Genomic DNA, 14,663 nt, shown 5'->3' with positions numbered 1-14,663 from the left:
TCCTCTGGGGAAAGGCCAACTTATGCCCATGGTCTACATCTGCTAGACCCTCACCATGACTTACTTATTATTCCTGAAGGGTTCTTGAACCAGGCAAGATTAAGAGAGACAGCTATAAAATTTTTTTCAGGTTGTCCTCGCCCCTAAGAAAGAAAGAAACTGGATTTTTTGGACATCTCATTTTGGTGTACCCCCAAACAGAAAGATGTACACCTAATGAATTACGTACACTTTTACCACTTTGAGTAGACAGCAGCAGTAAGCACTTGAGTAATAGATGATGCATGGCTTTAGTAATAATCTCAGTGACTCAGGAGACTGAGGCAGGAAGATCACAAGTTCAAGGACATCCTGGGCATCTTAGTGAGACCATGTCTTAAAATTTAAAAAAATAATAATAAGGGTTGGGATGTGACACAGTTATAGAGCACCTCTAAGCTCAATCTACAGTATTGAAAAAAAAAAAAACATGGATTCTGGAGCCACAGACTATATTTCCATTCTAGCTTAGCTTTTTATCTGCTAGGTGACCCTGGAAAAGTCATTTATCTTTCTTTGGCTTAGTTTTCCTGATGATGAAATAGGAAAATTAACAACACCTGTCATGGGGTTGTAGTGAAGGCTGTAGTGGAGTCCTTTAGAAGAGTCCCTAGTACATAGGAAGTACAATTAAATTGTTAGCTATTACTATTATTGCCATTGTTATTATTTTGGGTGTGTATATAAGGAGCTGTGAGTAACCCTAGGAAATCATGTGTTATATTGAAGAAATGGTTTGGGTTATGTTTGATAGATCTAGCTAGTTCCTTAGACTGTTCACAGACTGTTGTGGAGGAAAAGTTGTGGACCAAGAATGAGCTAATAATGTGACTTTTTGTTCAGGTTATTACACCAGAACGAAAAGTCACCCTGGCAGCACCCAACCGGAAAGACATGGAAGAATGGATTAACGTCATAAAAACCGTCCAACAAGGAGAAGTTCATAAGGTAAGGGAAATAGTAGAAAACCCAAACAACTCTCATGGGTAAATGCTTAGGTAATTGCATTGGTTAATCCACATTTTAAACAGGGAAATAATATAATAGAAGCAGAGTATTCAGTCAGGAAGTACAAACAGATAGCTTTAGGAAACCTGTTTAGAACTATACTTGAAAAGGAATAAGTCACTTAGATTCAGACCCTGATAAATATGTGGTTTATATACCTTGGCACACATGTACTTGATATGTAGATATCACTGTATTACCCAATGAACAAGGCACTCAAGATGTATAAGTGCAGGTAACTTAGATGCCCTTCTGTTAGGAAGGCTTCAGTTGGAAGTCTTGAGTTGCATCTGCTGAATGACTATAGTAACAAGTAAAGAAACTGAAACTCAGAATCAGGAAGGAATCAGACTGAGGTGAAAACTACTCAGTAGTAAAATCAGGTTTTGAACCTAGGTTGTGTCATCCCAAAGCTTATGTCCTTAACCAGTATAGGATTCTTCCTGTCTGTTTTCTGTTCATCATAAAATGAGCATAGAGGGAAGAGCAAGGCACAGTCTTCTCCAAAGCTTATTAGGGTTCTTCCTCTCCTTGGCAATATCAAGTCTTTGACCACTGCTTCCTACAGCATTCAAACTCTGGGCTATGCCCCCAGCCTGTTCTTCTATTAGATCTCTATAGTTATAAGCTATGCGAGTTCCAAGAAAGGAGGGATCCATGGCATTTATTTATTTAGAACAATGTCTGGCACATGACAGAGGCTTAATAATTATTTTTGAGTGAATAAATGTATCTGAGGATAATAGTGGAGCTAGGTTTTGGAGAAGGAATGATACATGGTTCATATTAAAGCAGCATTCTTCTTTGAAGGTCTTGGAGATCAACAAATGAATACATACTTTAAAAGATCTCTATGTCTTAAATAACTAGCAAAGGGCAGAGGATTATTCCAGGTAATTCAGATGGAGCATTTTGCAATGTAGTTTAGTAACAATGGCCTTTAGAAGTAAAAATAATACTATCAAGAAGAACCATCTATCCTTATTCTCCCAGGGCTTCTTTCTTAGGGTTTTGACCACTTAGTCTTATAAATATACCTTCTTATACCTATGGCTGTGATGAGGGAACATGACAAGTTTGCTGACCTGGGGCCTTTCCACATGTCATTAAAGCCTTTTCCAAGCCCATGATGTGTTGTGCTTAATTAAGAGATCCTTTGCTTAGCATTTGATAATGGTCCTTCATATGACTCAGCATTTCATACATTTGTTATTTTCTTTTCCCCTTCCTGATGGAAAAGCATATCCCTCCCTGGCAGTGAGGCCATTATGGCACAACATTAGAGGTAGCCATGAAAAGCTATAAATTCTATGCTTCTGTCCCATCCTTATCCCCGTGGAACAATCTTTTTCTTTCCTTGGCTTACTTCTATTCAAACGGCAATGTTTCTTACAAATCAAGTGACATTTAAAATTTGGCATAAATGGTCACATAGGATATTTTGAATTTTAATTATTAGTCCATGAATGCAAAACATGCTAGAGAAAGTCACCAGAGAGTTGATGTGTCATTCCTGATTCCACTGAATTAAACACCTAGGTATTGACTACACAGCACAAAGCAGAAAGGAAAAAATAATCTGCCTGTTTACTTTCTTGAAGAGTTGTGAGTATCAGGTTATAATCACAACTTCTGTGAGCTGCCCCAGGGACCTAAATCTATTAAGGAACACTAGTAGCTGATAGAGAAATGTCTCACCACCAGCATCTTAGCAATTTGTCTTGCTCGAGGCTTAAACGGACAAATACGCTTTCTCTCATATGCACCTTATCTCTAACAGTCTCTTCTATCCTCTGTCACCACCAGCGCCTGACAAATGTGGTGAGGGAAGATTAATCATGGATTTAGTGGTCTATTAGAGTAGTGACAATATAATTGGGTAATCTATTGGAAACTAGTCAGTACACAGTAGTGAGCCAGATTCTACTAGGTGCTCAGTTCTGTTCCATAGAGTTGAAAAAAAAGGTAAAAACTGAACTCCTGATCTCACTGAACATTGAGGTAGTTGATAAGACAAGATATACATAAAAAAATAAATGACACTACTTAAGGTAAATAATTTCCACAGATATTATAAGGCAACACATGATCGACTGCTGGATGAATGATACAGAAAATAAAATGGTATAGGCATTCAGCTGGAGTCATTTGGGAATACTTAAAAGAGAAGAGACTTGAGATTGACCTTGAAACATGGATAGGATTGTTTTGGTGCAAGTGATTAGGGCAGGGGAAGTCCTGAGCATGGGAACTGTATAATAAAAAACTGAATAACAAGAAAACAGAACTTTCTTGGAATACAGTACAGGGGGGATCCATTTCACTAGAAGAGTTTAGGAAAGTGAGTGCAAGAAATATGTCTAGAGATAAATTGGACCTGATCAGCGAGGGTTTTCAATGCCATGATAAAGAGTGGGGAAGATTTTCAATGATCAAAATTAAGGTGAAGGGGAAGTGAAAAGGGAAGAGAGCTGATCAGAGAGACAGTTTAGAAACACAGGATGGATTTGAAAGGGAAAAGATGGAGGCCAGTAGTTCAGAGAGGAGGCTCTATATTAATTCAGGCAAGACAGTTAAGCACTATAATAAGAAAAGGAAGTGAGAACAGATACTAGATACTGAGTTTGGAACAGGGGAGAACCTACATATGAAGGCAAAAGGGGAATATACCTCAGTGGTTGGGCACTTGTCGAGCATGCAAGAAACCCTAGGTTCAATCCCCAGCACTGCAAAAGAAAAAGAGAAGAGAACAAAAAACAGAGAAAGAAAGAAAGAAAGTAAGGAAGAAAGAAAGAAAGAAAGAAAGAAAGAAAGAAAGAAAGAAAGAAAGAAAGAAAGAAAGAAAGAGAAAGAATCAAAGGAGAGAGAGGAGTCATATGCAGATGAAAGATTTGAGGCTACAGGATTTTAAAAAAAAGAATAGAAAGGAAAAAATTGGAAATAAGGAGCTGTTCAGAAGACTTGATGTAAAGGTTAATTCTTTTAATGAACTGTCATGTAACCACTGATTAAGGAAGCAAAAATGGACCTTAAAATTCATTTAGATTCCAGATTCTAGATCCTAGAGCACCTGGAGATCATGAGTCACGAAGCCTTTATTTGAACCCTTCCAACAACAAGGAGATGTTTCTTGCAAAAGTCTCCATTCAAGGGCTGGGGATATAGCTCAGTTGGTAGAGTGCTTGCCTTGCATGTAGAAGGCCTGGGGTTCAATAATCACCAAAAAAAAAAAAAAAAAGAGTCCATTCAATGCTCCTAAAGCCTTAAATCTTGCAATGTATTTTAAAGGCTTTGGCCTAAGTAGAAGAAAAAATGAAACAATGTCTGAACAATAACGGCTAGCTACAGCAATGGCATTGGCTGCCTCTTGAGGGAGAAAGTTTCCTATCATTGAATGTATTATAAGCAAACCGTTTATACAACTGCTTGTCAGCATATTGTATAGAAAATTAATTTTTCAGGTGCACAAACTAAATGAACTCCAGCATTCCTTTCAATTTGTAAAGCGTATGATTCTAAGATTTGACTAAGCAGATGGGAAAACTAAGCCACAGAGATTTCAGTTGTCTTGCCTGAAATCACAGATGATTGTGGCAATATTGAGATCTTAGCTCTTCTAATTCTTAATCTATGCTCTTGGAAAGACATCTTCAATTCTGCCTAAATAACATTCTTCTTTCACTCCTCTAATCCCCATCCTTTGTGATTATGGAATAAGAATACTACGATAAAAACTGAACGGTGCAAATCAACAAATAGATTCAAAGAGAATAAAAGATGCTTTAGCTCAGTGTCTCCATGCCTAGTGGTTTGCCCAGGATGAATTCGGTTTACACTTGTCCCCTTTCACTGTTGAAAGTGCCCTGACTTGGACAATATGGTTACCTTATCAATGACAAACCAAAGAGGCCCTAACAGTCTTCTGTAGTTACCCAAATCTTGATGAAACTGAGCAGTTGAGTTCACATTACAGCACAAACCACTGATTTGGTTTTATCTAAACTGAACCTTTCATCATGTAAGCAATTCCAAACAAGATTTTTTAAGGAGTTACATCTTTAGAAAATTTTGTGCTTTATGGGATGTTTCACCTGAGACTTTTATGCACTTTTAACACATGTAATAATACCAGATCCTCATATTTGGATAGTATTTTAAACTTTGTAAAACAGCTGAACTATAATAGTCTCATTTAAGAATTATGCAAATAATTAATATACATAACTGAGTTCTGGATTATTCTGAAAAGGATTAAGGAAATTGGGAAAACAGTCTTAGCTGTCATAGATCAGCAATGTGTTAGGCAGTTCCAACTGCTATAACAAAAATACCATAAACTGTATGGCTTAAACAATATTTATTTCTCATATGCCTAGAGGCTAGGGAGACCAAGATCAAGGCACTGGCAGATTTTGTGTCTGCTCAGGGCCCATTTCCTGGTTCATGGATAGTTGGCTTCTCATTCTGTCCTTATATGACAGAAAATGCAGCAAGAGAGCTCTCTGGGTTTCCTTTTATTAATCCAATTAATGAGGGCTCCAATACCTTTTACAGCCATCATATTGTGGGTTAGTCTATCAATATACAAATTTAGAGAGACACAAGTTTAGTTCATGACAATATGACTCTGTCCCATCAAAGTTTCATGTCCTTCTCACATGCGAAATAAGTTCATCCCATCCAAAAAAGCCCCCAAAGTCTTAACTCATTCCAACATTAACTTTGAAGTCTTAAGTTCAAAATATCATCTAAATATCATTTTAAATCAGATATGAGTAAGACATCCTGAAGCAAAATTGCTCTCCATTTGTGAATGTGTGGACTCAACAAGTTATGTGCTTCCAAAACACAATGTTGAAACAGGCATGGAATAGACATTTCCATTCTAGAAGGGAGAAATCAGAAAAAAGGAAGGGATGATGCGTTACAAGCAAGTACAAAACTTAGCAAAGAGAGATCCATGAGACCATAAAGCCCAAGAATGAGCATATTTGGCTTCATACTCTGCATTTTGGACTCAGTGGTATGGCAGTCTCTCATTCCAAACACACTAGGTCAGAGGATCCACATTCCAAACACACACTAGAGTGGAGATCTCAGCATTCCACATCAGCTGGGTGGCACTGTCACACCACAAATCAGAGGTCATGACCAATGCTGTATCTCTCTACAGTGACCCCATCCATGCTATAATTATTTTCTGGGGCAGGGGTCATGCCCCCAGGTCTCTGGTGAGCTGGCTCTACCCTAACGGCGCTGCTAAGCATTTGTCCCATTCTTTGAAATTTAGGTTTAGGATACCCACTCTTACTAACCTTAGTCAAAATAGTCCTTGAAACTAGCCTGAGCAATAAGGCAAGAGAAGGAAATTAAAAGGATACAAGTAGGAAAAGAAAAGCTCAAACTATCTGTTTGCTAATGCCATGATCCTACATTTAAAAGAAAAAAATTTAAAAAAAAAAACCTCCACCAGAAAAATTCTAGAGCTGATAAACAAATTTCATGAAGTAGTAGGAATAAAGATTGACATATATACATCAATCGCTATCCTATACTTCAATAATGAATCTGCTGAAAAAGAATTTAGAAACCCTATCCCATTTGCAATAATCTAAAAAAAAAAGTATTTTGGAATCAATCTAACCAAGGAGTTGAAGGACCTCTACAATGAAAATTATAGAACACTAAAGAAAGAAATTGAAGAGGACCTTAGAAGATGGAAAGACCTCCCAGGATCTTGGATAGGCAGAATTAATATTATCAAAACAACCATTCTATCAAAAGTGATATACAAATTCAATGAAAAAACCATTGAAATACCATTGACATTCTTCATAGAACTAGAAAAAGCAGTTACAAAATTCATTTGGAAAAATAGAAGACTCAGAATAGTTTAAAAAAATCCTGGATAAAGTGGATAAAAAACTATCCCATGTACATACATGATTAGGGATTAGATCAGAAACTGCAACAGCTAAAAGAAAATGTAAGGCCAATACTCCAACATGCCAGTATAGGAACCAACTTCCTTAACAAGACCCTAAAGCACAGGAAATTAAATCAAAATCAATGAGTGGGATGACATCAAATTAAAAAGCTTCAGCACAGCAAAGGAAACAAGAACATGAAGAGGGAGCCTACAGAATGTCCTATCTGCTCCTCAGATAGGACAATAATGTCCAGAATATATAAAGAATTCAATAAACTTAATACCAGTTATGAAAGGGCAAAAGAACAAGACACTTATCAAAAGAAGAAATACACATAACTAAGAAATATATGAAAAAATGTTCAACATATCTAACAATTAGGAAAATGCAAAACAAAACTACATTGACATTTCATCTCATTACAATCACAATGGAAATTATCAAGAATATAAATAAACTGGACATGATGGTGTATGTCTGTAATCCCAGAGGCTGGGGAGACTGAGGCAGGAAGATCTCGAGTTCAAAGCCAGCCTCAGTAATGGCAAGGTGCTAAGCAACTCAGTGAGACCATGTCTCTAAATAAAAGATAAAAAAAGGGCTGGGAATGTGGCTCAGTGGTTGAGTGCCCCTGAGTTCAATCCCAGTACCACCCCGCCACAAAAAAGAATACAAATAATAATAAGTGTTCATGAGGATGTGGTTAAAAAGGTACACTCACACATTGCTGATGGGACTTCAAATAAGTGCAACCACTCTGGAAAGCAATATGGAGATTCCTCAAAAAACTAAGAATGGAACCACCATATGAACCAACTCTCCCACTCTTCAGTATATATCCAAAATATATAAAATGAGCATACTATCAGAATGCAGCAACATCAAAATTTTATAATAGAAAGAATTCGCAATAGCCACGCTATGGAACCAACCTAAGTGCCCTTTAATAGATGAATGGATAAAGAAAATGTAGTATATATACACAGTGGCATATTACTCAGCCATAAAGAAAAATGAGATTATGGAATTTGCTGGTATAGAGATGGAACTGGAGATTATCATGTTAAGTGAAATGAGACAGAACCAAAAAGTCAAAATTGAATGTTTTCTCTGATATGTGGAAGCTAGTCCATATTAAAGAAGAGAGAGAGAGAGAGAGAGAGAGAGAGAGAGAGAGAGAGAGAGAGAGAGAGAGAGAATTTGAAACAGAAGAAATTTCTTATATTTGAAATATAGAAGAAAGATAAGTGGAGTAGAGGAAGGGGATTGAGGGGGAGGGAGGAGGGACAGAATAAGGGAAGAACAGTAGAATGAATCTGACCTAACTATCCCATGTATATATATGAATATACCACAGTGAATCTCACCATCATGTACATTCACAAGACACTAATTTAGGGGGAAAAACTATAATTAAATAGCAGAAATATCAGTAGAGGGAAGGAAACAGGGAAAGGGAGGAAGGAAGGAAAAGGGGATGTATGGGGGACTGAATTAGAACATATTATATTTCATGCTTTTATAATTATGTCAAAATAAATCCTAATGTTATATATAAATAAAAGGAACCAATAAAATGAAAATAAAGAAAAAGAAAAGAAATTGAGGATGAGGCTAGCCCGCCCCCTCTGTCCTGTTCACTTTGGGCCTTTGGTGAGAGTGGCACACCTCATGGTCTCTGAATCACCTTAGGGGTTCTTCTTTCCTTGTCTTCAATAATGGCATGTTTGGCAGCCAAGTAGGACTAAGTTCCATACAAATTTAAAGATTGTTTATTCCACTTGTTTTTTTATTATTTTGTAAACCCTGTATTTATTTCTCCCTTGCTTTTTTTCTTACTTTGTGCTTTAAAGGTTTTCTGTAATTGTATGGTTTGAATCCTTTCTTTTAATACTGTGTAAGTTCTATAAGTGTTTCCTTTGTGGTTACCATGAAGCTTACATAAAATATCTTCTCCTTAATACAGGCTCCTTTAAACTGACAATAAATTGCTTTTAATTGCATTAAAATATCCAACAATTTCACTCTCCTTGCCCTTTGATTTTTTTTTAATTTTTTATTGTTGGTTGTTCAAAACATTACATAGTTCTTGATATATCATATTTCACACTTTGATTCAAGTGGGTTATGAACTCCCATTTTTACCCCGTATACAGATTGCAGAATCACATCAGTTACACATCCATTGATTTACATATTGCCATACTAGTGTCTGTTGTATTCTGCTGCCTTTCCTATCCTCTACTATCCCCCCTCCCCTCCCCTCCCCTCCCCTCTTCTCTCTCTACCCCCTCTACTGTCATTCATTTCTCCCCCTTGTATTATTTCCCCTTTCCCCTCACTTCCTCTTGTATGTAATTTTGTATAACCCTGAGGGTCTCCTTCCATTTCCATGCAATTTCCCCTTCTCTCTCCCTTTCCCTCCCACCTCTCATCCCTGTTTAATGTTAATCTTCTTCTCATGCTCTTCGACCCTACTCTGTTCTTAGTTACTCTCCTTATATCAAAGAAGACATTTGGCATTTGTTTTTTAGGGATTGGCTAGCTTCACTTAGCATAATCTGCTCTAATGCCATCCATTTCCCTGCAAATTCTATGATTTTGTCATTTTTTAATGCAGAGTAATACTCCATTGTGTATAAATGCCACATTTTTTTATCCATTCGTCTATTTAAGGGCATCTAGGTTGGTTCCACAGTCTTGCTATTGTGAATTGTGCTGCTATGAACATAGATGTAGCAGTGTCCCTGTAGCATGCTCTTTTTAGGTCTTTAGGGAATAGACCGAGAAGGGGAATATCTGGGTCAAATGGTGGCTCCATTCCCAGCTTTCCAAGAAATCTCCATACTGCTTTCCAAATTGGCTGCACCAATCTGCAGTCCCACCAGCAATGTACAAGTGTACCCTTTTCCCCACATCCTCGCCAGCACTTGTTGTTGTTTGACTTCCTAATGGCTGCCAATCTTACTGGAGTGAGATGGTATCTTAGGGTGGTTTTGATTTGCATTTCTCTGACTGCTAGAGATGGTGAGCATTTTTTGATGTACTTGTTGATTGACTGTATGTCCTCCTCTGAGAAGTGTCTGTTCAGGTCCTTGGCCCATTTGTTGATTGGGTTATTTGTTATCTTATTGTCTAATTTGCCCTTTGATTTTGATGTAAAAAATTATAATAGTTTTTGTAACTTGTAGTACCTATGCTTTTGTTGTTGTTGTTGTTGTTTTGCTTTGTTTTGGTACTAGGAAATTGAACTCAGGGGCAATTAAACACCAAGCCACATCCCAAGCCCTTTTTAAAATATTTATTTAGAGACAGGGTCTTGCTGAGTTGCTTATGACCTTGCTAAGCTGCTGAGGCTGGCTTTGAACTCATGATCCTCCGGCCTCAGCCTCCAGAACCATTAGGATTACAGACATGCACACCCAGCCATTTTTTTTCCTATATGTATCCTTTTAATTTCTTCTCTTGCCTGATTAATCTGGCTACAGTTTCAAAAATATATTGAATAGAAGTGATGAGACTGAACATTCTTGTCTTGTTCCTGATTATAGAGGAAATGTTTTCAGTTTTTCTCTGTTCAGTATGATGTTGGCTTTGAGTTTGTCATAAATAGCTTTTATAATGTTGGAGTAAGTTCCTTCTATCCCTTGTTTCCCCAGCAAAAATAGGTGTTGGATTTCATCGAAGACCTTTTCTGCATTTATTGAGATGATCATATGATTATTGTCCTTAATTCTATTTATGCGATGAATTACATTTATTGATTTGCTTCTGTTGAATCAGCCTTGCATCCCTGGGATTAAACTTGATCATGGTGGATTATCTTTGTGTGCTTTACAATGTGGTTTGCTAAGATTTAATTAAAGATTTTTGTATCTATGTTCATCAGGGATTTTGGTTCAGTTTTCTTTCCTTGAGGTATCTTTGTCTGGTTTTGGTAGCAGGGTTATACTGGCTTCATAGAATATATTGGGAAGTGTTCCCTCCCTTTCAATTTCATGGAACATTTTAAAGACTGGTGTTAGTTCTTCTTTAAATATATGGTAGAACTCAGGTGAGAATCCATCTGGTCCTGGGCTTTTCTTTGTTGGAAGGTTTTTAATTGCTGTTTTGATTTCTTGACCTGATATTGGTCTGTTTATGTTTTCTATATCTTCCTGGTTCAATTTTGGCAGGTCATGTGTGTATAAATTTGTCAATGTCTTCTAGATCTTCCACTTTATTGGAGTATAATTTTTCAAAATTGTTTCTAATGATCCCTGGATTTTAGCTGTGTCTGTGGTGATATCTCCTTTTTCATCTATAATTTTGTTAATTACCTCTCTCTCCCCATTTTTGGTACATTTCCTGTGGGTTTATCAGTCTTATTTCTCTTTTCAAAAGTCACCTCTTTGTGTCAGTGATCCTGTTTAGTGTTTAATTTTCAATTTCATTAATTTCAACTCTAATCTAAATTTTTCCTATTTTCTATTAATTTTCCTTTTCTGAAGTCTTGAGATGAAGCATAAGCTCATTTATTTGGGATCTCTCTATTTTTTTAATGTAGGTACTTAATGCTATAAATTTTCCTCTTAGAACTCTCATATTTTCTCTGATCCATTCTTCATTTCCAAGAGTATTTCCAATCTCCGTGTTATTTATATGCTTTTTATAATTTTTCTTGCTGTTGTTTTCTAATTTCATTTCATTATGATCTGATAGGATACATGGGATTACATCAATTTTTTTTGTATTTACTAAGACTTACATTGTTGCCGCAGTCTGGCTGGGCACAATTCAGGAGCCACTTGTCAAAAGAAAGTAACTTTATTTTTAGAACCAAAACAGCTCCTCAGGAAAAACCTTCAGAGCCCAACTGCCACCACCGGCTTCCCATAAGCCTCTCAACCTCCCCCATTCCTCCTGCTCTTGAGGCCCATTGGCTGGGTCGTGTGGGCGGAGCCAAAAAAAAGCCCCCCAATGAGCAGCTCCGTAGTCTGAAAGGGCGGGGAAACAGCCCAATGAGCATCACCGCAGAGGAGCCAATCAGCTAGAAGTTGCTGGGGCCCGCTGTGAGCCAATCATCAGCTGGCAGTCTGAAAGTTTGCTGGGGCCCCTTCGGCTGTGGCTCTCAACATCTCCCCCTCTCTGTTTAAACAACAAGCATGTGGCTTAGGGACTGTGCCTGCCTTAGGTTGTCCAATAGTACATATGGTTCTTACCCGTTATCGGATGAGCTGACCTCAAGGCATCAGCCTCCTGTTTTAGGTTGGTACCATTGCAATTGGATCTTACCAGTCACTGACTACCAGTCCAGTATACAGCCACACCTGCGGATAGGTCTTTGTACCAGCAGGGGGGGGGGTGGTGGGGGGGGTGAGGTTCTTTGCCTCACCTCTGTTGGCCCCCAAATTTTAGCTGAACGATCATGACAAGCAGAAGGGAGGAAAATACACCAAGCCAATTGACGGCTCCTTTTGGAAAAATTGTACCACCGATGACACCATCAGCAAAAATACCCCAACACTACCACAAGTCGCTGCACCAACAGATAGTTCACAATGCATACAGGTGAGTTCACAATGCATACAAGTGATACATAGTCCAGGCAAGTTCTGCAAGCAGTTCAGTGATGGCTATTGCAGAAGCTGTAGATTGGTTTTATCTTTGTCTTCACCAGCACTGGGATGAAGATAAGAATTCTGGCAATAATGGCTAAAGAAAAAATTATGTAACATTCCAGAAGGCACTAAAAGAAAACAATTTTCTTAACAAATTACATTATCTTGAAGAGAGTTATTAAATATAATGAAAAGGAAAGGTGAAAGTAAACAAACAGATCTGTTAACCTCCTTTTTTATTCACATATTAAAACAATCCTCAACAGTTGTTTACCCAATTTAAATTAAACCATTTAAATCACAGGCCCCTTCAGCTATGGCTCTCAACACATTGTGACCTATAATGTTTTGGAAAATGTTCTGTGGACTGCTGAGTATATAATAAATTCAGATTTTTTTTGGGGGGGGGGGTAAAATGTTTTGTAAATATCTATTGGGTTCATTTGATTTGTAGTATTATTTAAGTCAGATATATCTTTATTGATTTTATGTTTGGATGGCCTGTCTATTGAAATCACCCAGTATTATTATATTGGTGTCTATCTGGGTTTTAATTTCAAGAAGTATTTTATTATGTAATTAGGTACACTGACATTTGGGGCATTTATCATTGTTATATCTTCTTAGACTGTTCTCTTTATCATTATGTAGTGGCCTTCTTTATCTCTTCTGATTAATTTTTGCTTGAAATCTGCTTTGTCAGTCCTACTTGCTTTTGGACTCCATTTGCATAGAATATTTTTCTACCCTTTTACTTTCAGTCTGTGAGTCCTTGCCTATGTGTTGAGTCTCTTGCAAGGTGCATGTAGTTGGATTTTATTTTTGATCCATTCTGCTAATCTATGTCTTTTAATTGGGGACTGAAGACCATTTACATACAGTGTTGTTATGGATGTATGTTTGTAGTTTCCTGACATTTTAATTTATTTGCTGTATTTAATTATGCCTTCATTTTCATTTAGTTTGTTGTTCTTCTGGTGATCTCATTTGTTTGGGAGTTTGGGTGTTTGTTTTTGGGTTCCCCTTTGTGCAGTTTATCTTTGAATATACTTAGTGGTCAAGAATTCTTTTAGTTTGTCCTTCTCATGGAAAGTTTTTATTTCAGTATTTATTATGAAAGATAGATTTGCTGGATATAGCAATCTTGGCTGGCAATTTTTTTTTCTTTTAGAGCTTAGAATATCTCCTTCCATACCCTCTTTGATTTTAAGGTCTGAGTTAAGAAGTCAGAAGTAAGCCTTATTGGTTTGCCTCTACATACAACCTGACATTTTTCTTTTGCAGTTTTCAGTATTCTTTCCTTATTTTCTGCAAGACATCTTGATCATGATGTGTCTTGGAGAGATTCTGTTTCAATGTTGTCTATTTGGGTTCCTATATGCCTCCTAGATGTGGATGTCTATCTCACTTCTAACATGGGGAAATTTTTCCATTCCTATCTCACTGAAGGTGTTCCTAATGCCTGTAGCCTATATCTCCATATTCTGTTCTACTGTAATGACTCTCAGGTATGTTGTTGATGCTGTCTCACATTTGTATATCCTGTTTATGGTCTTTTTTTCTTTATTGAATTCTGAGTATTCAAATTCATATACACTATCTTTAAAGCCTGAACTTCTGTCTTCAAGGCTTGAAGTTCTATTTTCTATAAATCAATCTGTTGGTGATACTTTCAAGTAAAATTTTAATTTGATTCATTGAGTCTTCCATTTCCAGGAGTACTGAATGATTTATTTTCATTATCTCTATTTTTTTATTAGAATGGTCTTTCATCTCCTGTATTTGCTCTCATTTCATTCCTGAGATATTTTTTGAGTTCATAGAATATTTCAATAATCAGTTTTTTTACAGTCTTTCTCTAGAATTTCATTCTCTTGCATATCTGTAGGTTCCTTTGTTGGGGATTGTGAATTTTGGGGTGATATTTGTTTGCATTTTTCTCAAGTTTTTAGACATCTTGGACTTACACATCAATTGACATGGTTTCCCCTTCCTCTTCTATATTGTCCTTTTGTTTGTTGTTATCTTATTTTTTCTGGGACTTCTCTCTGTTTTTCATGTATGAGTAGATGTCAAGGTGTAAGAA

The 14,663-nt window shown here is 37.0% G+C and overlaps 1 protein-coding gene across 1 annotated transcript in view; it reads left to right on the top strand.

Annotated features, from left to right (window-relative positions):
• The window catches only part of Dgkk (diacylglycerol kinase kappa), a 132,505-nt gene that overhangs the window by 49,711 nt on the left and 68,131 nt on the right, over positions 1 to 14,663 (top strand). The window contains exon 4 of the mRNA XM_046442445.2: positions 883 to 987. Coding sequence (XP_046298401.1) covers positions 883 to 987 — 105 coding nt within the window. The remainder of the gene's footprint in view (positions 1 to 882; positions 988 to 14,663) is intronic.

This window comes from Marmota monax, unplaced genomic scaffold, assembly GCF_021218885.2.
Source record: "Marmota monax isolate L192 unplaced genomic scaffold, Marmota_monax_Labrador192_F-V1.1 WCK01_AAM20220418_F8-fsc00170, whole genome shotgun sequence".
NCBI lineage: Eukaryota > Metazoa > Chordata > Mammalia > Rodentia > Sciuridae > Marmota > Marmota monax.
Note: the sequence above shows the minus strand (reverse complement) of the source record. Positions and strands in the feature narration are given on the sequence as shown.